This window comes from Marmota flaviventris, chromosome 3, assembly GCF_047511675.1.
Source record: "Marmota flaviventris isolate mMarFla1 chromosome 3, mMarFla1.hap1, whole genome shotgun sequence".
NCBI lineage: Eukaryota > Metazoa > Chordata > Mammalia > Rodentia > Sciuridae > Marmota > Marmota flaviventris.
Window position 1 is genome coordinate 69,848,648 of NC_092500.1, and position 27,182 is coordinate 69,875,829.

The following is a 27,182-nucleotide window of genomic DNA, read 5'->3' on the forward strand; positions in this document are numbered from 1 at the left end:
CAAGGCTAGGGAGAAAGCTTCTCAGACCAGCATTCCAACACAGGCAGCGCCTTTGTAAAGAGGAGGAGGGAGAGAAGAGCTCTCAAATTGCGGATGGGGTGGTGAAATAATGAAATGTTCAGCCAAGGGAAAACTGGGGATTCCTAAACGTCCTCAGATGAGCTGACGCCCCCCAACAGAGGCCCCTCTGGCTTGCTGGTCAAATTGTAACTTTTCCCTAGCAGGATTTTCCATGTCCGTACAAAAGGTATATCCCAAAACGATGCTGCCAACCGACCTAACCAGGATAGTTTGTAAAAGTGAAACCTGATCTAGGTGGAAAAGAAAGAACGAGAACAGAAACCCACCATGAAGCCAACGTTGCTGTGTTGGACCAAGTTTGCGAGCGAAAACCCCAAAATAAGTCTCAAAATTCACTGGCAAGAAAGGGTTTGGTGGGCCGGATGTGTTCCCCCAAAAGCTAAGACTGGTGGTGACTGGGACGGTAGGGAATTTGAAAGAGAAGGCTCCTCAAAGACCCGGGATTAGGGCTGAAAAGAACAGGCGCAGAGAAGCACGCGGGGGACCTTTCCTGACTGTCCAGGAAGCTAAAAGTCGCTTTTTGCACAAGGGTCTGGGGCGCCGCGGGCTCCTGGCGGCCGCTGGGGGAAGCGCGCGGGCACGGGGGGCGAGGGTGGAGTCTCGGAGCTGGGCGGGCCGGGGGCGGAGCCCAGGTGGTGTTGATATACAAAGGCAGGCACCCCAGCGGCTGCGCCCCGCCCACTGACGTGTCCATGGGTTCCGCTATAACCCGCGGCTCGCAGGGTTGCTCTAGAGCCTTGCCACGCCGCCGCCCCGAGCGCCTTTCCCCCGCACCGACGTCCGCAGTCGACCACGCGATCCCGCACACTCGTGCCTTTCCCTTGACACGGCGGACGCCGGAGGATTGGGGCGGCAATTTGCCATTTCCTTTTTAAATTAAAATTCTTTTTTCCTGCCTGTTATCGGATTTGGGGGTATTTTTTTTATTTCCTGATTTTCTTTTATTTGTTTACGATTTTTGTTTGACTGAGACAAACCCGCCGAAGACGTTTGCGTGGGGTTTGCGGATCCAGGAGCGGAGACCACCGAGGTAAAGCGCGCGGGGAGCGTCTGTGCTAAAGGGCGCGGGGCCCCGAGCGGGGTGGGGGAGGGGCGCCCGGGAGGGGCCGCGGCGGGAAGGCGGCGCTGGGGCAGTTCCCTCTGGGCTGGAGCGGGCTTCTTCACTAAGCTGGGTCTGCCGCCCGTGAGTCGCTAACCTCAGGGCAGTCAAGGAAGGGGCGAGAGGCCAGGGCCGCGTGCCCGCCCGGCGCGGAGCCGCATCTTCCCGTTAGGGGGATGGGAGCCCGCCCGGCCCGCGGCTCCGCTGCGGCAAGTCTTGTGACTGATTTGCATTCATAAAAATAATTAAGTCCAGGGGTCCAAGAATCCAGGGCTGGCGGAAGTAGGCTCGGGCTCTTATTATATCAGGAGCCAAGATTGGGGAAGAAGGACCGGGAACGTTTGACAATCGAGGATCGATATTGCATCAGTTCCTTTCCGGGCATAGGAGGGGCAGGGCCGGGCGAAGCGCTGGCGGGCCGAATGCCTGTGAACGGGTGTGCTTGAGGGCACGGTGTGCGCGTGTAAACAAACCCTCGGCGCGTCCGGGGCTGGGCCTTCGCCCCTTTTTGTGAGAGGAGAATCAGTGTCAGACCTGAACGCTGCCTTTGGGAAGCTTGCTAGCTGCCACAGAAACATTACCCTCTCTGGGGGTCTCGGGTCTGTAAGGGACGGATTACGTGGTATTGTTGTTCCACATGCTGAAAAAGGAGCCGTGCGCCAGGGTTGGCAGCACATTAGGCAGTGCCTGGGCGGAACGAGTGTCTCGTATGCCTGTGCAAACTGGGACGGCTGGAGGAAAGCAAACAGACCCCCTCGCCACCCTCTCCCCGGCTTAGACTCGTGACAGTGGAGAAGGTGAAATACTAAAATCTGCCAGCGAAGGGGCCTCTGCGGGTGCAGTGCTGTAGTGGGATCATCTTTGTTCTCGGCGGCTCCGCCGTCTGTACTTTTCCGCCCCTCGGCGCGCCCCCGCCCCTCGCGCTCGGCTGGTACTTTTCCACTCGCCTGGACTGGGATGAATCAGCCGCGCTGCACCGCCCGGCGGCGTCACGTGATCGGGTGGCGGGCGGGCGCTGCAGTGTTGACGCGCCGCCTTTACCTTCTCAGGCAGCCTTGCGGGGCCGGTGCACCGCCAAGGACAAAAGGAACCCAGAGCTGCTCTGCGCACCCGATTCCTCCTGATGCTCACCATGAAGAAAGCCGAAATGGGAAGGTTCAATATTTCCCCGGATGAAGACAGCAGCAGCTACAGTTCCAACAGCGATTTCAACTACTCCTATCCCACCAAGCAAGCTGCTCTGAAAAGGTGGGAGAAGTTGTGCACTTTAAAAAACCAAAAAACAGGTCTGGGAGTTACCTCGGACTCTGCTTTTGTTGCTTTAATTTACTGTAGCATTTGGAGAGTGCAGAAACTCATATGAGTTACCCAGTTGCCTTATTGCAATGACAGTATCCTGTAAAAGTCCTTATCTTGTGTCTCCCTGTTAATGTTTATATATTAAGGCGTTCTGGCAAAAGGAGGGGAACTACTTTATATTAAAGCAGACTGGTGTATAATTTATATATCTGACATTTATGTATACATATATATTTTTTTTTTTTGCAGTCATTACGCAGATGTAGATCCTGAAAACCAGAACTTTTTACTTGAATCAAATCTGGGGAAGAAGAAGTATGAAACAGACTTTGTAAGTTAAAAAATAATTTATCTGTGGCTTTATGGAGTAAAAGAATAGTTTTAGATTTCAAATCTAACTTGCCCAAACCTGGTTTTCTCCATTTAATTATTGTTATATGTTTGGTTATCGTTTTCCCTTTATGTAGCATCCAGGTACTACTTCCTTTGGAATGTCAGTATTTAATCTGAGCAATGCGATTGTGGGCAGTGGAATCCTTGGGCTTTCTTATGCCATGGCTAATACTGGAATTGCTCTTTTTATGTAAGTATGTGTAAGTAGTGAATCTGCCATACGGGGCAGTTAATACGATAATAAGACATGTTTTGGCTCCAGAAATCAAATTTACAGTTTAAATAATTGACTTAAAAAATTAGTTCTTTCAAGTTAAAAGTATATAAAATCATAAAATCTTTATTATTCTACATATTGCACAAAACCAAGAAAGCCATTTAGGTAGAAAAAAATAGGGCACCCCCTCAAACTGACAAATTTATCATAAAGTTTAGCATATACTGGATAATAAAAAAGAATTGATAAATCCAGAGTGGCTGCAATTTCTGTTCTGGTAAAAGGAAAAGTCAAAAATATAAATAAGTGTCTCCATATCAGCTTGAAAAATGGACAAGGTCTCCCCAAGGACTTGGGGCCCCTTAAATGTATAAGGAAAAAGAAAATTCTAAACATGTAAGGTGTGGTGATATTTACCTGGCCTGCAGCATGTTTGTTTTAGGACAAGTGAGTCATAATCTTCTGGTTGCTGAAAAGCGATTCATATGTGTGGAGGGGTTTTTTTCTCCTTCTTTTTTCAATGTTTGTTTTTTCAGATCTTTACCATTGCATGGCAAAAATGAATACATATACCTGTTTTTAAATAGTTTTTCTCCCTAATTACCCAGTTAGAATTGGTCAGTCTTATGCTTTTCACCATAAATCCCTGGATAGAATTTTGGAGGTACAGAAAACTTTAGAGAAGACCATTATTTAGGCATCTTTACCCTGGAAATATGGTAGAAAAATATGGACTGTATTTCCAGGAAAATACCTGACTAACGTACATGCAAGTTTGAGCATGTATTTTTCAATGTTTGGTTCATAACCATTAAGTATCTCTGGACTCCTAGCTAAAGCAGTTGCTATGGAGGAGCCTACTACTTAATATTTTCATTGTATTAGATGAGGTAACCATACATACATACATAACATGCAACTGTTCCTTTGTGACAAATATGTTTTAGTTAACTGACTGGTACCTTACACTCAAGTTCTTCTTTTCCCCAGCATGATGGAATGTTCGTGAAAAGGAAAGCAGACTTTTGCAAAGCTCTGCTTTGTGAAACTCCATAGTGTGGTTAAACTGGTTTTGGGAACTGGAAGCTAGGATTCATAGGACATGCTTTATTAGAACGAGACATTAAAGATCTCCTGCTAAGGTGAAGGACCAGGAATTTACATAGACGGGATCCTATAATTTCAAAGTTTTTAGTGGGAAACTAAAAACGCTTCCTAGCTCTTGGTATTAAACTGGAAGCAATTTTAAAATGCTACTGACGTTGGTTATAGTGCAAAAAATTAAATGAGATAAAATGGCAACTCTTTCCGAAGTGAAAGGAAAAGTCTGATGTTACCCTTGCACTTTTGGATTGCTCCTATTTCAATAGAAGTTTACATGTTTGATTAACCTTTATAATAAGTGGCTAAATGATATCAAGATTGCTTGAGTTTTTATTTGCCAGTATTTCCATTATATTCAGTGGTATAGAGGTAAGTGGGCCAAAAGCCACAAGATGGTTCACTTAACTCTATAGCTGACCTTTTTAACTGGAATCAGTCTTGAAGTTGAATGTGACCTCTAAGGAGATGAAGTCCTTTTATCTTTCATTGTTACTTTGTTTTGTTTTTAACTAAACCAACATCTTTTCTCCAGTTAGAAGTGAAGCTAGTAGTGTCACCTTAAATTTCTGGTGTTAGAATTGCCATTTCCTACATTTAATTCCTAGACATCAATTTCTTTGCCAGCACCTTACATCTGCATCATACTGTGTGCAGTTTGCCCATACAGAACAAAATTCACATGACCATTGTCTTTGCAGGGTTTTCTATGAGTTTCCTTGATTTTTGTTGTTATTGTTGTTCATTTGTTTCTTAAAAATAAAAATCCTATCCGGCTTGGGTGAAAGGAACGTGTAGCTGGGATGAGAGAAAACCTGTATTCTATTTTTTTTTTCCCCTCATCAAAGTGAAAAGTTTAAGGGAAAGGATAGTTTAGACTGTCAAACTTGATGGCCTGCTTGTTCTAGCATAGGCATTTAAGTATGTGACAGCTTGTATTCCTCACCTTGAGGTACAGTTTATTATATCTTCATGGTCATTAGTTCTCTGATTCGTGCCCAGTTGTTAGTAAAGTTTGTAGTGCCTGCCACTTAAAATGTTAGTATCATTTCCCCTTTCCCATTCCTCTCCTTATCTACACAGTCCATGTGGTCTCAAGACCTTTCCTGAACCTGTCTCAATTGGATTTCACCAAAAAAAAAAAAAAAATCATGGGTGGGGCTTAATGACAAATTTTACTGACATTTTATAGAAAAAGGGAACCATTAAGACACAGACGTGGCAGACATCTAATTTTTATAGTGCCAAAATCAGAATGCTCCACTGGGAAGTTTTTCCAGCATCTCCTGCTGCAATTGGTACAGGGTGTACATCCTTGCTCTTAACCATAGTTACTATGGAACTAGCATCTGAAACATCTCGTTATGAATTTTTATTGTCTGTCAAGAGGTGAAATTGACATTCCGGTTAGCAGAAAAGGGGACGCCAATTCTTGGGAACATATTGGCACAAACAAGATATACTCCATATTTAAAAAATCAAAAAGCATTATCTTTAAGATAGCCCTGCTTGTTTATAACCTTGTACCTTCTCCTTCTTTCAACAGAATTCTTTTGACATTTGTGTCAATATTTTCTCTATATTCTGTTCATCTCCTTTTGAAGACTGCCAATGAAGGAGGTAAGGAAACATCCCTTGATTTTTTTTTTTTCCCCCTAAAATAATTTATACCTATCATGATTTTCTTCTTAAAAAGGGCTTGCTCATGATCCATCCTGTTTTATTCAAATTGTAGGGTCTTTGTTATATGAACAGTTGGGACATAAGGCATTTGGACTGGTTGGAAAGCTTGCAGCCTCTGGGTCAATTACAATGCAGAACATTGGAGGTAAGTTTTGAAAGGTGATATGGATAGACGTTTTGCTCATTGTGTAGCACAGTGGTGACACATGAGTTTTCGTGTCACATGCCACATTTTGCACTTGTAATGGTATAATTTTGTTTTCCTCCAGCTATGTCAAGCTACCTCTTCATAGTGAAATATGAGTTACCTTTGGTGATCCAGGCATTAATGAACATTGAAGATACAACTGGGTAGGTGCTAAGTAAGGTTATTCCTAAGAAACAATTATAGTCTAAAATGGCTAAACAATTACATTCTAAAATGGTTAGATACATTTGACCCAAGTTGGATATAAAATGATTATTAGTAAATTAGCCATAAAATGCTCCTGATGAAACTGACCAAGAAGCCCCCTATAAACTGATTTGAACTTTTGAAAAATGAAAGGCCAAACATAGTAGCTAGTTTTGTAATTCTGGATACCTATATCTAATCTGTGTGTAAAAACAGGTTTTCTAGAAGTTTCTCTTTATATTCACATTTGAGAAGTTATCATTATATAATATGGACCCCAGCTTTGAATTACATTAAAAGTCAGTCTTAAACCTTACTGTTTAAAGCAGGATATCAAAAAATATATGACCACATAGTAGGAGCCTTTTTCTTCTTACAAGGTTATTCATCCCAGTGAACTAGCAGGTTTTTACCTGAAGTAAACACAGAAAGGCTCATTTACTTCCCAACTTACAGGCAGCATATTACCTCAAAATAGAGAGGTATGGTTATCTTTGGTGTGGCTTTAGAAATGTAATGTGATAAACTGATCTTTAAATATTAGTTGTCTGTGGGGTCCTTGTTGCCAAAGTGAGAAGAATGGAATTTATAAGCAGTTAAGAATTTGAAAATTGCGATTTAAAGAAAGGTATAGTTCTTAATTAACTAAAAAGGAAAAAACATAATTTTTAGGGGATATACATAAAACTTTTTTGTGTCCTGTAAGTTCAGAAAGGATCTTTTGACTACTTTGGGAGTCAAGGTGGGTCAAGGTGTTAACAACACATTGATAATCTGGAACAAGTACTGGTTTGGAGAATTAGATTTGGGCCTCCCCCACTCCCTCTTGTTTTAGGTTTTGGCTTGGCTTTTGGTTTTGCCTGTGCATTTTAATCTAAGTATAAAAACTTTCCTTGTTGAAATGTTGAATAAGTGTATTTGCTAACAAATGTCTTTAAAAAAAAAAAAATACATCTTGTTGTAAAATGTACTTGTTTCCAGCATTAGAAATTACAGGCTAAAGCTATAACAAAGTTGGTGTACAATTTTTCTAAAAGTGCTTAAAGATTAGCTTACTGGCTTCACAAAGCAGCTTTGTTCCCTATGTTAGTATCAAGCCTTCAAGAAGCATTTTATGTTATGAATCAACTGGCAGCCTTCCTAGAGCAAATAGAGGGACAAAAGTTAGACTGTTTTATACCCTATTTCTAACCTGAGTGAATATTCATCTAGCATACAAAGTTAAAAAGTTATTCCTATCTTTAATAAGGGATATTTTTTCCAAAACTTTTTTTTTCCTGTGTTTATTTTTAAGGTATTTCTGTAGAGTCCTCTGACAAGATGTGTACATTCTGTAGCTGGTTTTGACCTTGCTTCTCTTTTCTTTAATTCAGATTGTGGTATCTGAATGGTGACTATTTGGTTCTGCTGGTGTCATTGGTGCTCATTCTTCCTTTGTCACTGCTAAGAAATTTAGGTGAGCAAACCTGTTTCTAAAGAAAATTGAAATGGTTTTCTTTGCTAGAATTTATGAAAGCTGAAAGGCCCTGAACCCCTATATTAATTGTAGCATGCATGACCTATAGGTTATTTAAAATCTTAGTAGGATGGCTCCCAAAGAGTCAGAATATTTCGTTGACATAACTGATGTCTTGTCCCTTATAAGCAGTAATGCACAATAATTGTTTCATGATTTTTATTATAACAAGTATGTGTCTTAGTATATTAGAATTAGAAATTTAATACTGTTATCTACTACACTTTTTAGTGTCTCAAGTCTTCCCATAAGAATTGACTTCCATTTGCCCTGCAGAGCCCTATTTTATTAAACTAGGTTTTTAGGTTTTTTTCTTATTTCTTACAGGATATTTGGGATATACCAGTGGCCTTTCCTTGTTGTGTATGATGTTCTTTCTGATTGTGGTAGGTATGGTTTTTCTTCAGAGAATATTGGTTATAACCTCTGTCTCATTGTTCAGCTAAACAAAGGCAAAATAATATATTTTCAGGTGATTTGCAAGAAATTTCAGATTCCTTGTCCTATGGAAGCTGCTTTGATAATTAATGAAACAGTAAACAGCACCCTAACAGAGCCAACAACTTTCATACCTAATTTGATGTTTAACATGACTGAAGTTGACTCTTGCAGACCACATTATTTTATCTTCAACTCCCAGGTAACTTAATTCCTAAAGTAAAGGAAGGGTGGGAAATTAGTCCTTCTTAGAAAGCATTCAATTAGCTACTGAGTTGTGAAGAAAATATGGGTTTATATCTTAATAGATTAAGAAATGAAATAAACGTGTGGTGATAAATAATGGGGAGATTTAGAAGTTAGGATATTGTCCACACTAGATAGGCAGTCTCACATCAGGATATTAAATAAGCTTTTACATCTTTTTCAGACTGTATATGCTGTGCCAATTCTGACATTTTCATTTGTCTGTCATCCTGCTGTTCTTCCCATCTATGAAGAGCTGAAAGGGTGAGTCCTTTGCTTTTATATAAATTTACTGTGAAAATATTAAACAATGGTTTGTAACTGTTGCTAAAATACATGTTTGCATTTTCTTTTAAATTTACATAGCCGCAGCCGGAGAAGAATGATGAATGTGTCCAAGATTTCATTTTTTGCTATGTTTCTTATGTATCTGCTTGCTGCCCTCTTTGGATACCTGACATTTTATGGTAAATAATGCCTAATTTGAGGGGAAAAGACTAATTTATTGTACTAAGCTGATACTTTTCTTTGTGTAGTTTTATCACTTAAAAAGTTCAGACTGGTTTGTAATCTTTCATAGTTGAGATGAAAGTTGAATTTAGAGTTTAGAATTTCCTATAGTGTATTACAGTAATTTTTAGAATCCAGGTTTGAACAACATTAGTCATTTTTATGGCAGGTTTTTATGATATTCTTACCTGCTGTCTGCTTCTTCTGTCACCTTTAAACTGTATAACAGACAAACTAAGCCAAACCATGGGATTTAGCTATTTAGCTCCTGTTGTTTTTAATACAGGTCATGTGGCTAAATCTCTACTTGGTATTTAGAAAAACTCTCCTTCAATGTTATTTTAATTGCATTAGCCATAATTCCAAATTAATCTTATTAGCCTCTTATTCGTTTTGTGAGTAGCTAATATTTTAGTACAGATTTCACCATAAGTTAGGTTTTCTACTTGATCTTCAGAGAAAACAGCACACTAAAAGCTTTTTTGATCTTTCCCCACAGAACATGTGGAGTCAGAATTGCTTCATACCTATTCTACTGTTATGGGAACTGATATTCTTCTTCTCATTGTTCGTTTGGCTGTGCTGGTGGCCGTCACCCTGACTGTACCAGTAGTTATTTTCCCAGTAAGTAATCAATTGCCTTTTGAGTAAACATATTTTTAGACAGGAACATTTGTAAGATGTTCAGATATATTCACTATTACTTGGGATTTTTTATTTTTGCATTAATTAAAGCTGGATTTTAAAATAGTATATATATATATATATATATATATATTTTTTTTTTTTTTTTTTTCAGATCCGGAGTTCTGTAACACACTTGTTATGTGCAACAAAAGATTTCAGTTGGTGGCGTCATAGCCTTATTACAGTATCTATCTTGGCATTTACCAATTTGCTTGTTATCTTTGTCCCAACTATTAGGGATATCTTTGGTTTTATTGGTAAGTATTTTAGAGTATCAAAGTTGATTCAAATGGAATTTGAATTTAACATCCCTGAAGGGATGTTAAGACTTAAAAAATATGACTCTGAATTCTCAAGAAATGGTAAATATTCTTTTACAGGTGCGTCTGCAGCTGCTATGTTGATTTTTATTCTTCCATCTGCCTTCTATATCAAGTTGGTGAAGAAAGAATCTATGAAGTCTGTACAAAAGATTGGGGTGAGTGAAAGATGATAGCTGTAAAAACTAACAACTTTTTTTAACATCAGAGATTCCCCCAGTTGATTTTAACTACTTTCTCAGCCATCATAGTTATTTCTAGTAAGCATTTCAGTAAATAATACAACTTGACAGAAGTTTGGGGAGGGGAGTAAAAAGATAATTTGCCATCTCACAGATACTCAATTTGATTAGAAGAGAGTTATTAGACATTTTAGAGATAGGAATAAAGAATAGCGTAAAGACACCCAACTTTTAGCACCCGTTCGCCAGTGATTGTTGTGTGATAGGTGCTTAAAGGGACATTGAGTATATAAAGAGAAAAGGCTGAGGTGTTTAGTTGAATGAAACTAACCGTCCTCAAAGCAAAGTTCAGTAGGGCCAAAGTGTTGACCATTGTATACTTGAGATGTAGTGATAACTGACTACCAAGAGCATGACAGGTATTGTGGTTCTGGAGCTAGAATCCTGGTCTGTTTAGGGAAAAAAATTGCTTCTCAATATTTTCCATTACCATTCTGGTCTGGAATTGTTTATGCACCAACAACTGTCACCTTGTTTTATTCAAAATTGGATAGTGACAATAATGAAAAAGTATAATTCAGGAAGTTTTATAAGTATAGTCATTTTATACTAAAAATAACCCCTTGATCACAGGAAATAGTTTATATTTAACAAAGCAAAACTAGTATAGAACATTATGCAGATGTAACTTTAGTAAGCATGAACCTAAATTAAAGGTAAGGAATGTTTAGCATATGTGTTGCTTGCTGATTAGTTTTCTCTGCTCATTGCAGGCTCTGTTTTTCCTGATCAGTGGCATAGTGGTGATGATCGGAAGCATGGCCTTGATTGTTTTGGATTGGGTACACAATGCTCCTGGAGGTGGCCATTAATTGATACCACTCAAACTCGAATAGTCCATCTGAAGCCAGTGTTGAGTCAACTCAACTACTATGAAATTTCACCTGATGTTTTCAGTTTCACTTCCTTTTGAAGTGCAGATTCCTCGCTGGTTCTTCTGAATGCAGAATAAGTGAACTTTTTCTTTACTTTTTCTTTTTCTATTTTAAAGAAACTTATCTGTATGTTAGGAATGGATATTAACAACAAAACCACGAGTCTCGGGTTAAGGGAAGTGACAATTTTATTCCATTCCAGAGAATGGACGAACTCTTAACTTTTATCAAGCCACATGTTTGGCTGTGTCATTGTTTAACTTGGATATTTTATGATTTTACTTGAATGTGCCTAATGGAACCATTCGATGTGAGAAACAATTATTTACAGCAAAGTATTGAAAATAACCATTGAGAAAACACTATTATTTTTTGTACCAAAAATACTTAAAGACCTCAGAAGCACTATTTTACTTTTAAGGAATTGCTTTTTTTTTTTAACTTTATCCAGAAACAGTTGTCAATGAATTCCGTAAAATAATTTCATTGGTATTTAAAAATTAATATTAGTATTATGAAATGATTTGCCTTTTTTGTAGGCATTATAAGCCAAATACTTTTTTACCCAAAATAATTTTTAAGAGTAAATGATGTTATGAAAAATTGTACCGTGAATTAGGAAGCATTGTTTTTTCCATTCAAACTTCACCTTACATATAGGATGATTGATTGATTGTTGCTACACCAAATCAGATGAACCATGTTCATCATTTTTCTTCTCTCCCCAAATAATGTGGTTCATTCAGACTTAAATTTTTTAAGTCTTCAGCCTATTAGAATGGAAGATAATGTAGATATTTCTGTGGGAAATAAAATAGCTAATTTTGAGGTACCAAATAGTGCAATTGGGTAAAACAGGGTTTATTCAGTTGCATCTGTCTCCAGAGTTGTATTGACAGCTCTGGGTCTCTTTTTGGGCCAGCCCTTTTTTGACATTGCTTCCAGCAGTGAAAAATGGGCACTTGATGGCAATAGGCCAGAACTATTCTATCCAGAGAGTACAACTTTTCAAAATGCTCATCTACTGGAAGTGTGATTTACTTGACTTTGTATGGCTTAGTTGTATTCATGTTTTGTCTTGTAGTAGAGGTCTAATCCATAGGTTACACCGATATTTGATATGATATAAGTTCTCTTCATATAGGCCACTGGGTTTCTCATGCAGTAAGCTTTTTAAAAATTTGTTTGCACTGGGTTGTCATCTCAATCTTATATAATATAAAATTACTTGTTTACATCCAAAAACGTGATTAGCTAGGAAAAACAGTGCAACCTAATTGTACGTAGTTGTTTTGGTCCAACTGCATGTTCACCCTTCCATTTCAATTCCAGTTAGAGGTGAAAACATTATTTTGTAACTTGGCTTTAAGAGCACATTTATTGTACGATACGGTGTATGGTGAATATATTATTAAATAATGTGGTACTTTGCTCATCAGGCATAATGTCTAAGATCTAATATACATAATTCCATTAAGTGGTTGAGGGAAGCAAATAATGGAATCATCAATTGGTTATCTGGCTCTAAAGTTTTCTTTTGAACTAAACATTTTTTGAGTTTTATACAAGAGCCAGAAATGTGGCAGACATGGTTTTTGTTACATGTTCTTGTATTATATGTGACTAATTTACAGGCAATGTGTCTGTGATTAAAGACCCTCACGGAACTGGAAGACGTCTTGTAGTGCTACGTTGGGTGAAGTCCATTTTTGTTTTCTACAAAGATAAAATAATTAGGGACCATCTAGAAATAGAAAGGCAGTGAGAAGACAAATTGCACAGCACTGCTTTCATTTAATTGGCTTTGGGCACTCCATTTGAATTCAGAACCTCACCTGTAGTTGAGACCAAGAATTGGCACTTCTGCTTGAGTTCCAAGTACAGAGTTGCTTTCTACGTTCACCACCTTCTCTGTAGAAGAAAGTGCCTTGGCAACCCGGAAAGAATGGAAGAAAAGAATCCTCTTCTCACAACAGATCAGTGTTGGAGAGGTTCCCCCCTAATCCTCATTGGTTAAGGTTCAAAATCAATTCCTAGGATAAATTCCATTGCATGGTTTTCTTGGAGCTATCTTGTCTGCCTTGAGGTTCCTAAACAGTGAATTCCCATTAATGAGCAGTCTTCAGTATTAAAACCACTGTCTTGTCACCTCATTTTGCATTACTGTCTTCCGTGGATGTTTCAGTTATAACTGCAATGTTATTTATAGAACAGCATTAATCCATTAAAGCTAACCTATTTTTCAATATTTATGATCATCTATGTACATACATTGTCTGTCCATATGTATTTGTAAATAGGTTGTATATAATATGTCAGTATTGGGTCTTGGGTTCACATGTATATATTCCTGTAAGTTTCTTAACTGCATTTTGATGAATTCACATTATGTATAAGTCCCCAAAGTACCTGTACAGAGAATTCAATATAAAAGAAAGACTCAAGTTGTGTACAAATACTAAACATTTAAAATACTTGTTTAAACTGTATTTGCAATAAACTGGTTGGACATCAAATTTTTTTCATGAAAACTTGGTGCAAGTTCAGATCTCTTATTTAAATTTTAAATAAAGCCTAAATTTTCAAAATGCAGTAGTTATCAAAATGTGATAGTGTAATGAAATCAAATGTGATCTAGTATAATGAAAGACCTTTGAGAACCTGGGTGCATTGACATTGTATATTAGTGTAAATATCCCCATTGTACTGTTAGAGGCCAACAATTCCAGTGTGGTTTGTTGGCAAGGAGTGCTACACCGTTTCAATGAAACAATGTATGTTTTAACTGAACTAAAATAAATACATGCTTAATCCTGAGTACTAGTGTTTTTCCTTTGAAGTAATGGGATTAGCAGCATTTTGTAAACACTTAGCAGTTGGTGAGTGTCGTTATATGTTAGTGATTATAATGAACAGAAAAATGAATGTAAGTTCCAAAGTTTACAAACTAAAAAGAATGAAAAGACAAGTTGGGAAGATGCTAAAAGGAATCAAAAGCACCCAGACTTCACCCTGCTGATGGAATAAGTAGGCCAAAAATGCATCAGAAACCATAAGAGTAATTGTTTCCCATATGTGCCTGTGTGTTCTGAATGTATAGGTATGGCTGGAGTAAAGCCCAGGACCCAGTTTGTGTTCAGTTTCAGGAAGCCCCTAATGCAGATACAATTAAGGATCACTGAGGCCTGGAAATATTAGTTTGGTGAATTGGTCATGAAAGGAAGCATTGATTGACAAGCTGATAGTATCATGTAACAGCACAGAATTGCAAAGGGTGGCCAAGAAACTCAGGTGTGGCCTATTGATGGCCTTAAAAGGTTGAGGCTTATAAAATGAAATACTAAAACAAAGGAAATACAGGAAAGCAGGTGTGCTTGGGAATGGATCTGAAGACAAATCTCCAAGAAACTAATACCCACTTAGTAATGATGGCAAAGGAGAAGGGGTTATGATTAGTAAGGACAGCAGAATTTGCAACAAATCTGAATAGAAGAGAAAAGGACCTGTGGAGTTTTCAGGTATTCAAGCACCCACCACGTTGGGCAAGCGTGCCTAACAGAATCCACTCACTTCAAATTATGCTAATTTTAAGATACTATTTTAAACCATTTTAAAATAATACCCCAAACAAACCAGAATGCCAATATATTAATCCAAAAATAGAAATATATCTGATAGGTAGACCTACTCCAAATGAAAATTTCCCTAGCCAGGAAACCAGCTATTCCCATCAGGTTTCCTTGAAGCCTGAGGAATATTTGAGGAACACGTCTAAATAGAGAACCAAAGCTGTTCGTCTTGATTTGTAAATATTCCTACCTGGAGAGTTGGCTTAAACTTCTGATAACAAAATAAAACCAGTGAAAAATAGCTTAAGTAAATATGGCAGATGGAAAGAACTTAAAATAGAGATTGGAATGCCTCAGAAAATTAAAAAGATGAATGGGCTCCCAAAAGTTGAAAACTATTCGCCCTAGAGACCTCAAATATCAAAGGTGTGTACAGCTTTATTGTAGAGCTGTGCAATTCAATTCTGAGCTTTCAATTTCTTCAGTTCAGTTTCTCCAGATAAACCAATTGGTCAGTAATGAGTCAAGTATTCACCCTGATCTCTTCCGTATAATTGCTAAATGAATACATTCTCTTTTATTTCCTACAGAACAGGTGAAAAGAGGCTCACGCTTTTAAACAAGAATTTACTAAGTGCTTGTGATATAAAAACAGCATGTGATTTAATGGTTTACTCACCTTCTGCAAGAGACCTAAACAGGAAAGGCTTTCTTGCCTCACCTATGTCTGCCTCCGGGTGGCAGAAGCCATCTTTAATCTCAACCACCCAAATGATATTGTGGCAGTGAAACCCTTCTTTTCAAATCCTAGCCAAATTTGATTGTCCCCCACATTTGTGAGGAAAGAGTTAACACCATAAGTCTGATCGTTAACCCTTGGCCAATTCCTAGGAACATGGCCATCAGAATGTTCTTTATGTTAGTGACTGATGATGTTGTTATATTCACCAGGAGCAATGGACCATGCCATACTGGTTTGTCAGGTTGCTTTACACAAACACCAAGATTAATGATGTGCACCTGGTTTTATTGTTGGGGTCCTGACTTTTGGTGGCCTAGGATATTTGCATAGCAGGATAAGCCTCTGTGATCAGTTTCCCACCCCCACTCTATAAATAAAGTCTTGGCCTCTAAGACTCATTTGGTCTTTCAGACAGAGGTTTCACCCACATCTCTGTAGTTCACTACCAGAAAAAGCTTTCCTATGTGGTCTCAGGCAAAGAAGATATTGGAAGCCTGGGCTGGACACCTTCGGCTTCCACTGTTAATATCTTTTTCCTGTTGCTTTTGTTCTGTGTCCTTTCCTATAAAAAATCTTAGCAGTTGATTATTATTGAGTCTTGGGATTGACCATTATTGAGTCTTGGGATTGACCATTATTGAGTCTTGGGATTCCTTAATCAGTAAATGAAATATGTATTTTCTTTCCCCCCCACCCTCTCTCTCTCTCTCTCCTCTATACCATCAGTTTATGATATTCATTCTCTTCTTTTCCAGGAAGGATTTTTTTTTTTTTCTCAGTGAAATCCTCAAAGCCTTATGAAATAAACTTTACTCAACAATGTCTGGGGGTTGGGAGGGTGAGACAGCAAACGTGGGTTTTACATTGCACACACTATTCATAAAGTCCCATTTGACATGTTCCCCCAGCCATGCAGTGACCTGGAATTTCTACCTGCCCTTTCTCCCATACCACACACAGCCCATTCTCATAAGTAGCCCAACTTTATCTACAAACTTGCCTATTCTCAGGAAAACAAAAGCTTTGAAGTTGTCATCAGGATTTACCTTCCTGAGATGATGGTTTACTGTCCATGTGTTTTTATTTCCATTCTGCCCTTGAAGATCTGACTCCTATACCCACCCTTTTTAAGTGACTTCTCTCTTTTCTAACCACTTACAATACTTACATTGAAAGGGATTCTGGTAAATTCAATTTTGTCATCTGATTATAATGAAAATATCTGAAGTAGAGAGAACCCACTCTATAATTTAGATAGAAGCAGAGCTTTACTAGTTGAAATAAGGTCATGGGTGAGGTCTAAAGACTGAGAGCTCAACCTCCCAACCTCCTTCCATAATGGCCCATAGGTGCTGCCTTAACCTAGGGCCCTACCGAATGTGTCTTGAAAAACATGTCTCTAAAGAGAATGAACTCCCACAATGACAGTTCTACTAGCTGGATGCTACTATGTTCCTATTTTCTGAGAATGGTCTTAACCTCCTGTCTGAACCCAATTATCCTCTCAACCCAACCCAATAACCACAATGTTGACATGAGGTTCACAGAGAAGCCAGGTCTCCCTGACTAACAATGTACTGTTGAGTAGGTACTCAGGTTCTTATCTGTGGCAGAGAGGTGAAGAAATCAGAATGAAATATAGACCCAGATGTCACATAATCTGACAAGTTCTCTAGTCAACATGGTGCCTGGTGAGCATTGCCTTTGGCTGAAGGAAATCATGGTCTTTTAAAATATGGTAGAAGAGACACCCCCCCCACCAAATTTGTTGATGAGTGCAGTGGTGTGTGCGTGTAGTCCCATCTACTCTGGGAGGCTGAGGTGGAGAATTGCTTTAGCTTAGGAGTTTGAGACCTGCCTGGGCAACATCAGAAGATCCCATCTCCCAAAAGAAGGAAGGGAGGGAGGGAGACGGGGAAAGAGAAAGGGAAAGAAAGGAAGAAAGGAAAGAGAGGGAGAAAAATAAAGAAAAAATGGGTATTGACCTCTAGTTAGACCTAGTTCTGCAGATGTGATTATGAATCATAAACTAATCTTTTGACTCATTCATTTTCTCAGGAGTTTGGGAATTATTTCAGTTCTAAATATATAAATTAAACTTTCAATGTTATCACACCTTCTTACCAAAAATGTAGCAAAGTCACACACCAATGTAATTTTTTTAAAGTGAGATATCTGATCAATAGGCACGAAAAGGAACAAAACATACTAAGGATGCCTATTTTAAGTTCAACAAGCAGTTATTTTTCTCAAGGAGAAATGTGCCTTAAGTTTACTAAGTGATAAATTTTATTCCAGTGTCTCCAACTCATTACAGCTTAGCATGGAATTGTATTATATTCCAAGCCCAAAATAAACTGTATTTCTTTTTTTAAAATTTCCTTTCATTTTCTTTGTATTTCCTTCAAAGTGACTGAATTCTCAAAAGAGATGTGGAATTCATGGTTCACAACCCTTCTGCTCCAGATAGAGGAATTGTATTTTTAAACTGATCTCTAAATAGAAAGATCCAAAGAAGGAAATATGTGGAATATGAAGATCTCTTCTCAAAATGCATGAGAGTCTCATAAACTTGGAAACATTCTTCTCTCACAAACTGCTCCAAAAAGAAATGTTTAGTATGTACTGCCCATATTGAAGGCAATGAAGCAGGCGGGAGAACATTCTTTCTTGCTTGTGGGGGAGAGACCAGTGAATTATATTTTTTAAAAAGCACTTTTTGTTCTAGAACAAAACAAAACAAAACCTCATGCAAACAATTCACTTAAAAGACCATGATTGCCAACAAATTATCACAGATTTTACTACAATGTTTGTGAAAGAAGAGTTAATAACTAACAGGGTCAGTAATTGCTCCACACTGGTTTTCAATATGTTGCACTGTTTCTGGAAAGCTCTCCTGGTGTGTGGGGGTGTGACCTTGTAGCCCTGCAAAGATGGGTTCAAGTTCTGGTTTGCCATTATTAGCTATGTGATATCCAGCAAATTCTGAACCTGCCCAAGCCTCAGTTTGCTCTCTATGTAATAAAATCTAGCATAACTCACATGATCCAGTGTTTACTATGTGCCAGGTTCTGCACAAAGAACGATCACTACAATCCCTGGATTGTGTGTACTTCTTAATCCCTTTTTACTGAAGAAGACATTGAAGCTTATTAGTTGAGCCTCAACTTTAGAAGGTTGAGTGACTCAGCCCAGCTGAGACTCAAGCCCTGATCCTGATCCTATGCTATTAATTTATTCCTTTGAAAGTAAGGATAAGTATAAAACCCCCATATGTAGGGTTGTTTTGGATATTAAATGAAGTAACCCAAGGACCTGTCATTGTGTGTATCACAGAACTGAATATTATGCAGCACTGAAAATAAACTGCAGTTCATTTTTGTAATTAAAAGTTTGAGGGCTGGGGATGTGGCTCAAGCGGTAGCACGCTCGCCTGGCATGCGTGCAGCCCGGGTTCCATCCTCGGCACCACATACAAACAAAGATGTTGTGTCCGCCGAGAACTGAAAAATAAATATTAAAAAAAAAGTTTGAATAAATAAGTCCTAGAATATCACATGTATTTAGCATTATATCCTTTTTAAAGTTCAAAACAACTAAAATGAAACAATGACTTTATTAGCATACTAATATATTTCCCAACACAATTAAAGAAAGAAGCAAGGGAATGACACATGCAACATTCAAGATCATGGTTAATTTGGAAAGGGGAGTGTGGGGAAGGGTGCAGAAGCAGATGTAAGTGGCTGTCAATGTTCTAGTTTTCTGGTGTTCAAGGGCAAAGACAGGAGAGTTGATAGAAAAACAGAAGAGGACCCACTTTGACCAAAGATGAGTGTACTGTGAACCAGACTGATTACACCAATGATGTACTTCCAAAGTTCATTTTAAAAAGGAATTTTTACATAGGTAGAACCATAGCAAAATGCTAACTTCCTATCAATCATTTTTTTCACCTAAAAATGTGAAATTTCCTATAGTTTTATGTAATATATATCAATAAGCATTGGTTTCTTCTAGCCCCCCCCCCCCTAGTTTGCTAGGTGTGATGAGTTTCCCACAGAATCCCACAGCACTCTGAGCTCATCAGCTTCGCCTGTCCCCAAAATGAGGAAGGCAGGTGGTTTCTAATCCAATCCCAATTACTGGTTTCCAAATCCTAAGGGCTCTTTCAAACTGACAGGTTCAGATGGGATGCTGAATAATTGTTGAATCTGATTTCTGAAAATCTCAATGTAATTCAATTAGAAGATTGGATTTGGGTACAGAATAGATACAGGAGACTTATGCACATAGAGGTGCATTAGAAAAAAATCTCAGGACCCCCAAATTTGGCTCCTCCTAGTCTTTCCCCTTGTAATAAGGAGACACATCTCATTGCTTTAAGGTTTCCTCTATGATACTAAAAGTTCTGCAGACCTCCAAGGACCCAGTCTTGGAATCCACTCCCCATGCCCACATCTGCCCCTAGCCTTCCTGCTCAACCTGGCCGTGGACTCTATCTTTGACCTTTGTTTGAGCTTTCAGTCTCCTTTCTGGCATCTGTGCTATGTCTCTGAGTGACAGGAACCTTTCTGTGGCCCTTCACTTGCAGTTCTCTGATAGTTTTAGGTCACTGGCATTTCTGAGCTCTACCCTGAACTCTAGCTCTGGCCCCCTACAACTCATTCCCCATACTGTAATCGGACCAATTTTTCCACAGAACAAAAGTAATCATGTCAGTCCTCAGAATTGAAAAGACAAGTTATCAGCCCTTATCACACTACAAAATGCCGGATCGGGGGCAGGACAAATGGCTTAAGCACTACCATTTGGAAGCTCTCTAATAATTCTAAAACTCTGCTGAGCCAACTTCAGGAGTGCTTCCTACACTGAGATGGGACGAATCCCTTAATTAAGCTCCAATTCTGCCCCTCTTTCCAGTGGGGACTCCTCAATCCATTTATCTCCATAGCTCTTGAGCAAGGCTTCTTCTGTAAGATTCTTCTTTTTCTGATATCTTGTCTTAGCTTCATCAGAAGTGGGGATTCTTAAATATGTATTCCTTGGGGTTTAGGAAGATTTCTTAGTCCACTTCTCTGTTCATAGAAGGTTGGGGTCAAGAATTGCTTTAAATTCTGAGCAGTTTCACTTTTTCTAGACTAGTGGACCCTTAAGCAGTTTAACTCTCTCAAAAATTCAGCAACTTCTCATCTGAGTCAGTTTCAATAGCCACAACCACAGTTCTTTTCCATGAGTATTTCTTTGTTTATAGGTATAACTCATATACCATAATTGTGTGGTATATGAATTGAGGTATAATTCATATACCATACAATTCATACAAAGTGTACAATTCAGTGGGTTTTAGTGTATTCACAAAGTTGTGCAACCATCACCACTGGATACAGAACATTTTAGTCACCCCGAAAACAAACCCTCCTTATACTCATTAGCGGTCACTCCATTTGTTTCTACCTTCCCCCACCCACAACATCAATCCCCCAGGCCTAGGTAAACACCAGTCTACTTTCTGTCTCCATAGATTTTCCTATTTTGGACATTTCACATGAATGAGTCACACAATATATGACCTGACTGGCTTCTTTCACTTAGTGTAATGTTTTCAAAGATCATCCATGTTGTTGTATATGTCTGTACTTTATTTTTTAAATATTTATTTAGTTAGTTTTTGGTGGATACATCTTTATTTTATTTTTATGTGGTGCTGAGGATCAAACCCAGCACTCCGTGCATGCCAGGCGAGCGCGCTACTGCTTGAGCCACATCCCCAGCCCTGTACTTAATTTTTTTACTGTTACTATTCCAGTGTATAGCTATAGCTAGAGTACATCCACTCTATCTATCAGTTGATGAACATTGGAGATGTTTCTACAGTTTGGTTATTTTGAATAGCACTTATAAACATTTATGTACAGGATTTTATATGGACATATGTTTTCATTTCTTTTTAGTCATGCTTCATGAATTTGCCATATTTCTTTATTACTTTTCTCTCCTTCTCCTCCCACCCGTTTTTCAGTTGCAGTTGCTTTGGACCTAACGTGAGTGGGAGAACCACATCTTTAGTTTTTCACTCAGAGCTATTTCAACCTATTAAAAAGAGCAGGTCCCATCTTAATTCATGCACAGGTTTTAACTATGTGTTCAATGGCTGCACCTGGACTTGATCTTTGCTACAGGGCAGTGTCTTAATCAGACTTTGTTATCAGAACATTTTCCTGTGCTACCTTTTATTATATGAGGCTCAGAAATGATTGTCTTTTGCAACACTAATAAATTCCCAAATCTGTGGACATTCTCTATTCCTTTGGCTTGCAAACTGGTTGATTCTTTTCTGAGTTCCTCTTTTTTTATGGAACTGGGAATTGAACTCGGGATGCTCTACCACTTCCTCAAAGGGGAATGAGAAAGAAAAAATTAGCTTGGACTCTAAAAGTTTGCCCTACCATTCATCAGATTGGAATAAAAGATACAGATAAAGCCAGCTGCAAAGTTAACAGGAAACAATATGTCCCCCCAGGACAGCCTGCAGCTGCAGTGTCATAACAACCCACTTCTTTAAGTGGCTACTGCATTCTTACTGAGGAGCTTTTTTCTCTAAACCCAGAGAGTATCAGAAATTTAAATGATTGGATTAAAATTGTTTGAAATTACATCGGTAAGAAGGAAACATCCCGCTTTGCCTGGGGAAATCTAAGTTCCTTTGACACAGAGGAGCAGTCTCTGTTTACAACCCAGGTGCACAGTTTCAGATAAGGGTTTCTGTACACAGCATTCCACAGCCGTTTTAACTTTCTTTTTTCCAGGGAAGCTCAAACCCAGGTCTTGTATGCAGCCTGGATATGCTATTTACCACTGTACACAGTCCTGCTTTGCTTTGAGCCTATCAAATCATGGCTTTATTAAAATTTCATCTAAAGTCTATCCATCCCCAGAATTTTATCTATTCTAACTTTGTTGCCTCCTGGTTCCTATAGTGTGTCTCCTTCATTGCAATGGATCAATGAACCTAATTTTGTCTGACAGATTGTTCACTTTTAGTGGTCTTGGGCTGAATGGGTTAAGACAGGGTATTCAACTCACTGTGAACTTTTGACATTTGAAAATGTGTATTTTATATAATAAAATAATTATAGGTTCTTGTCAGTTCCTGCCTTGACCCTAAACTATCCTAGCTTTTTGAAGATTACTCCTTGCCCAGAAAACTTAAGCCAGATGATCTAAATAATACAAGCTGTCATTCATAAAAAACTACTGGGTTGAGAAATAACAGTGGCTGAAAGCTGGAGTTCTAAATACTTCAAGGCGATTTAGGTACCAAGCCACCTCTAAAGTTTCTGTTGCTATACAACAAAGCTGTCTTTTGAGCCCCTTTCTATCTCTGTCCCTCTGAGACTAATACCCTAGATAGAACTGTGTCCCAAATAGTTGTCATCTCTCAATAATATTTGAAAAATAAGATAGAAGGGAAAAGAATTGTAAGCATGCCATCTTTTCCCACTCCCCCATTTGATGATGTTGTTATCCCCAGAGACTATGGAAGGACATCAGAAGTGGGTATTGGGAGATGCACCCAAAAGCCTTAGGGTCAGAGTCAGGGAGATACAAAGAAGGGTAGTATATCAGCCATTGTCCCATCAAGAAACAAAGCTGGACAGGATGAAAGGAAACTGACAAAGGGTGGTGAAGCATCTGGAACAAGCAATAGCAGTAAGCCATTATCATCCCTTGGTCTGAAAGGGCACAGGCAAGGAAAGGTAGAGGGCAGGGAGCTCGAGAGATGTAGAAGGGGACTGCCTGACAGCAGCTGTGGCACTAGGGGAATGCTGCTACTGCCGGTATCATAAGGGCTGCGACTAAGTGGCCGGGAGGACCAGAAGAATAAACACCCGAATCCACCCTCTTTGCTTTCACCCTCCAGTCTGACATGTGGTGCCTTCCTTTGGTCAAACCCCAATAGACTCCAAAAGGTAAGACAGCCCAGCAGATCTATTGGTGAAGGCCTACCTTCAGAGTCACAGTCCAGGGTGGGGAAAAGGAAAGATAATGGGTTAAATTTGGGAGTGAGGCACGGGAGGACTAATTAGCATGGTTGGGTTGAAGAAAGAGGGAACGTAGAGTTGGGCAAATTCATGAAACAGGAGCTAGCTATTGCCCATAGCTGATTTTTTACATGGAGGTAACCTCTGTCATATGTGGCCTGGTACTTTTCTGGTTCAGCATGTTTTGGGCAGATTGTCTTAGTACATCCTAAGACTTTTGCATTCTAAGACTTTCCCTGGGTGAAACAAATCCCATTTCTTTGTCTGGCCCATATTCTTCTCCATGAATCAATTGTCAGAGCTGAACAGCGTGTCACCAGGAGTCTAGCATTTTTTTAAAAAAATTGATACATAATTCATATATCATAGATTCATCCTTTTAAAGTGTATAGTTATATGATTATAAGTATATTTTTAATGTTGTGCAACTATCACCACTATCTAATTTTAGAACATTTTTAAAAATATTTTTTAGTTGTTGTTGAACACAATACCTTTATTTTACTTATTTATTTTCATTGGTGCTATGGAATGAACCCAGGAGAGCACTCTGCCACTGAGCCACAACCCCAGCCCTAATTTCAGAACATTTTCATCACACCAAAAACACACCCTATCTCCATTAGCAGTCATTTCTCATCCTTCCTTCCCCTATCCCTAAGCAACCACTAATCTAACTTCAGTCTCTAAAGTTTGCCTATTCTGGACATTTTGTTTAAAAGAAATCAAATCATGTGTGACCTTTGTTACTGGCTTCTTCCAGTTATCACAGTGTTTTCAATGTCTATCCATGTTGTAACATATTGCAGTACTTCATTTTTAAAAATTTTAAATTGACATATAATAATTGTACCTATTTATGGAGTACAGGAGACAATTTGATACATGGATAAAACATGTAATCAAATCAGGGTAATTATCATTTATTTGTATTAAGACTACTTAATTTCTTTCTAAAGTTGAATATTCCTTGTGTGGATATATTATATTTTGTTTGTCCATTCACCAACTGATAGACATTTGGTTGTTTCTACTTGTTGGATATGATGAGTAATGGTGCTGAGAACATTCACATACAAGTTTTTGCGCGCCACATGCTTTCAATTCTTTGGGGTATATGCCTAGCATTAGGATTTCTAGGTCATATGGCAACTCTTTTTTTTTAATTTTTTGAGAAACTGCCAAACTGTTTTCAAAAGTTTGAATAATTTTATATTTCCACCAGGAATATATGAGTATTTCAATATCTCCATTTCCTCATCAACAGTTGTATTATCCATTTTTTTTAAGTGCTACTCTTTTGGCGTCTTTTTAAATAACATACATAGGTTTCTACTATCAGATTATTGAGGGCTGGGCTCTAAGATATGACAGGAATAGAGGTATTGGTGGGTAAAGGCATTGGACAGAGGTTTGATTCAGGACAGTTTCACATAGACTGGGCTATTTGGTTTGGGAAGGTGATGAAGTTGATGACTTCTATACTTTGTTCTTGCAGTTTGGGATTACAGAGGGATATTTGTGTTGGCAGGAGAGTCGAACAGTCTTCCATTTATCTCAGACATTTGTTTTATGCCTTGTGTTCTTTGGACCACTGGATGATATTCAGGAAATTCTCAAGAGTTGTCCATGGTTCTTCCAGATACTGCTTAGGTACTGGAGAAATTGTGATACTGGGGAGTTCAGGAAAGCTGTGGGGGAAGAATGAATAGTAGATACAGAAGCTTATGCATGGCAGGAGAAGTAGTAACTCATTGGCAAATCCCAGAGCTACTTGGTACTCAGGCTATCCCAGCTGTCTACAAAGTGTCAAGCAACAAACAGGGCTGCTATGCTAGGCCCAGGCTAACATGCTCTGTCCTCTGTGCGTAGTGGATAGCTACTAGAAGGATTTGAAAGAATTTTTTCAAAACTGGAATGCAAACAGGGCAATCTTGGAGAGATGGAAACTATGAATAAAAAAAAGTGTGCCTTAAAAGCAAAGTAAAAATAGTGAGAAGGGGAGCATGTAGATTTGCTCTCTGGGGGAGGAGTGTGTGTATGTCACTTTGGTGAACTAGAGATATTACAATGGTATGGGAATGGCACTGATTAAAAAAAAAAGAAAGAAAGAAAGTCCACTGTTGTTAGTCCCAGGGTATCAGACATGGGCACAGCATTTCCTTAGGTTCTGACTAGAAGTTAGCCACGATACAGGTTATCATCAAAAGTGTGCCCACCAGAGAAACTTCAGACTGAGGCAGAAGTTTTAGAACATGCCATGAAGACTTGCAGGAGAGTAGCCATGGGTTCAGATGTCTCTGATCAGGAAGGCATGCAGCTGTCACTGGAAAGTAAACCTCTTTGCCCTTCACTTCCACAGTAGCCCTCAGGCATTGCTGGGCATGGAATTGTTCAGCAACTGTTTGTCAGTTGAAAGGAGGGCTGTTTGCACCCTGGAAGGAATCAGCTCATTTGACTTTCAAGAGCTTGTCATGAATTGACTCTGTCTCTTTCTTTTAATTAATTTTTGTTTTATTCTAGAGATTGTGTTCCCAAAGGAGCTAGCAATGGATTAGCTCATTGAGTATTATAGTTAATTTCTGACAATAACTGATAATAATACTGCTTGGCAGGCTAAGGAGATTTATGCTATTATTTCTAATCTGTTTTATAGATTAGAATTTATTTTTCTTAATAAGTATAATTAAATATTTGATCCAAATAAGCTCTGTATCTAATTACATGATGTATTTTTTTTCCATATATGTAGTTTACTATGGATAATTAAGAAATGATGCCTAGCTTCAAAATATCAGTTGCCATACCTGTAAGATGAAAAACATTCATAACTTAAACCCTGTAATATTATTTCCATCTACTTCCTTACTTTAGCACATTGATGACACTGTTCATCTTAATCCTTGAAGAAGAACAAAGGGAAAAACAGTCAAAAACTCAAATTTGTTTTCAGAGTGGACTTTTATCACTGTTTCCCTGTTTCTCAATTTCTGGAAGAATTCGTTATTTTTAAAAATTGGCCATAGGAAAACAAGACTCACACATACTGGTAGAGAACTGAGATAGAATTCAGAAGTAGCTTTACTAGGACTCCATTAGTCAATCTCCTTAATTCTTCATGCCAAATATATAATGCTGTTTTGGCATCACTCTTAATAATAAGAATTCTTCACCCTCTCCAGGAAACTCTAAATGTTCAGAAAGCAAACATTGCCTCAGAAGCTTCCACGGGTGAGAATGAATAGACAGTACAAATGTTTCCATAATCCTCCAAGCGGGTTTGAGCAAATTGGTTGTCAATGTTCCCTGCTTTTCCAGGAAAACTCTAATTCCCAAGGTGAGGATGTTTCCAGAAAAAGTTGGTTTTATGCAAATAACCTTTAGATTATTTGTTAAAATGCTATAGCTCTTCTATGGTGAAAAGATACAAGAAGAAAGTTAGAACAGTTATATCAGGGCCCATATATGACCAACCAAGTTTATGTTTTTCTTTATTTTTTTTAACATCTTCACTGAGATTTAATCAACATAACTAAAAGAATTTCTCCCTTCTAAAGTGTATGATTCAGTGGGTTTTACAATATTTGCAGAGGTTGTGTGTATGTGTGTGTGTGTAAGGGAGTACATAGGTTTCATCTAAAGGGCAAAAAAAAAATAAAAAGTTATTTAAAAGAATTTTAGTTGTAGATATTTAATGTTGTTTTAAAAGTATCTCTTTGATT

General features: G+C 38.5%; 1 protein-coding gene across 1 annotated transcript; it reads left to right on the plus strand.

Moving 5' to 3' along the window:
• The first annotated feature begins 779 nt into the window (after positions 1 to 779).
• On the plus strand, positions 780 to 13,918 carry Slc38a2 (solute carrier family 38 member 2). The gene is made up of 16 exons (XM_027934120.2): positions 780 to 1,111; positions 2,230 to 2,428; positions 2,729 to 2,810; positions 2,947 to 3,062; positions 5,737 to 5,810; positions 5,926 to 6,018; positions 6,143 to 6,224; positions 7,641 to 7,723; positions 8,111 to 8,169; positions 8,256 to 8,423; positions 8,652 to 8,731; positions 8,834 to 8,934; positions 9,477 to 9,601; positions 9,777 to 9,921; positions 10,045 to 10,142; positions 10,940 to 13,918. Exons 2-16 carry the CDS (start codon positions 2,304 to 2,306, stop codon positions 11,036 to 11,038), a joined length of 1,530 nt encoding a protein of 509 aa, XP_027789921.1. The 5' UTR covers positions 780 to 1,111; positions 2,230 to 2,303; the 3' UTR covers positions 11,039 to 13,918.
• Positions 13,919 to 27,182: the final 13,264 nt, after the last annotated feature.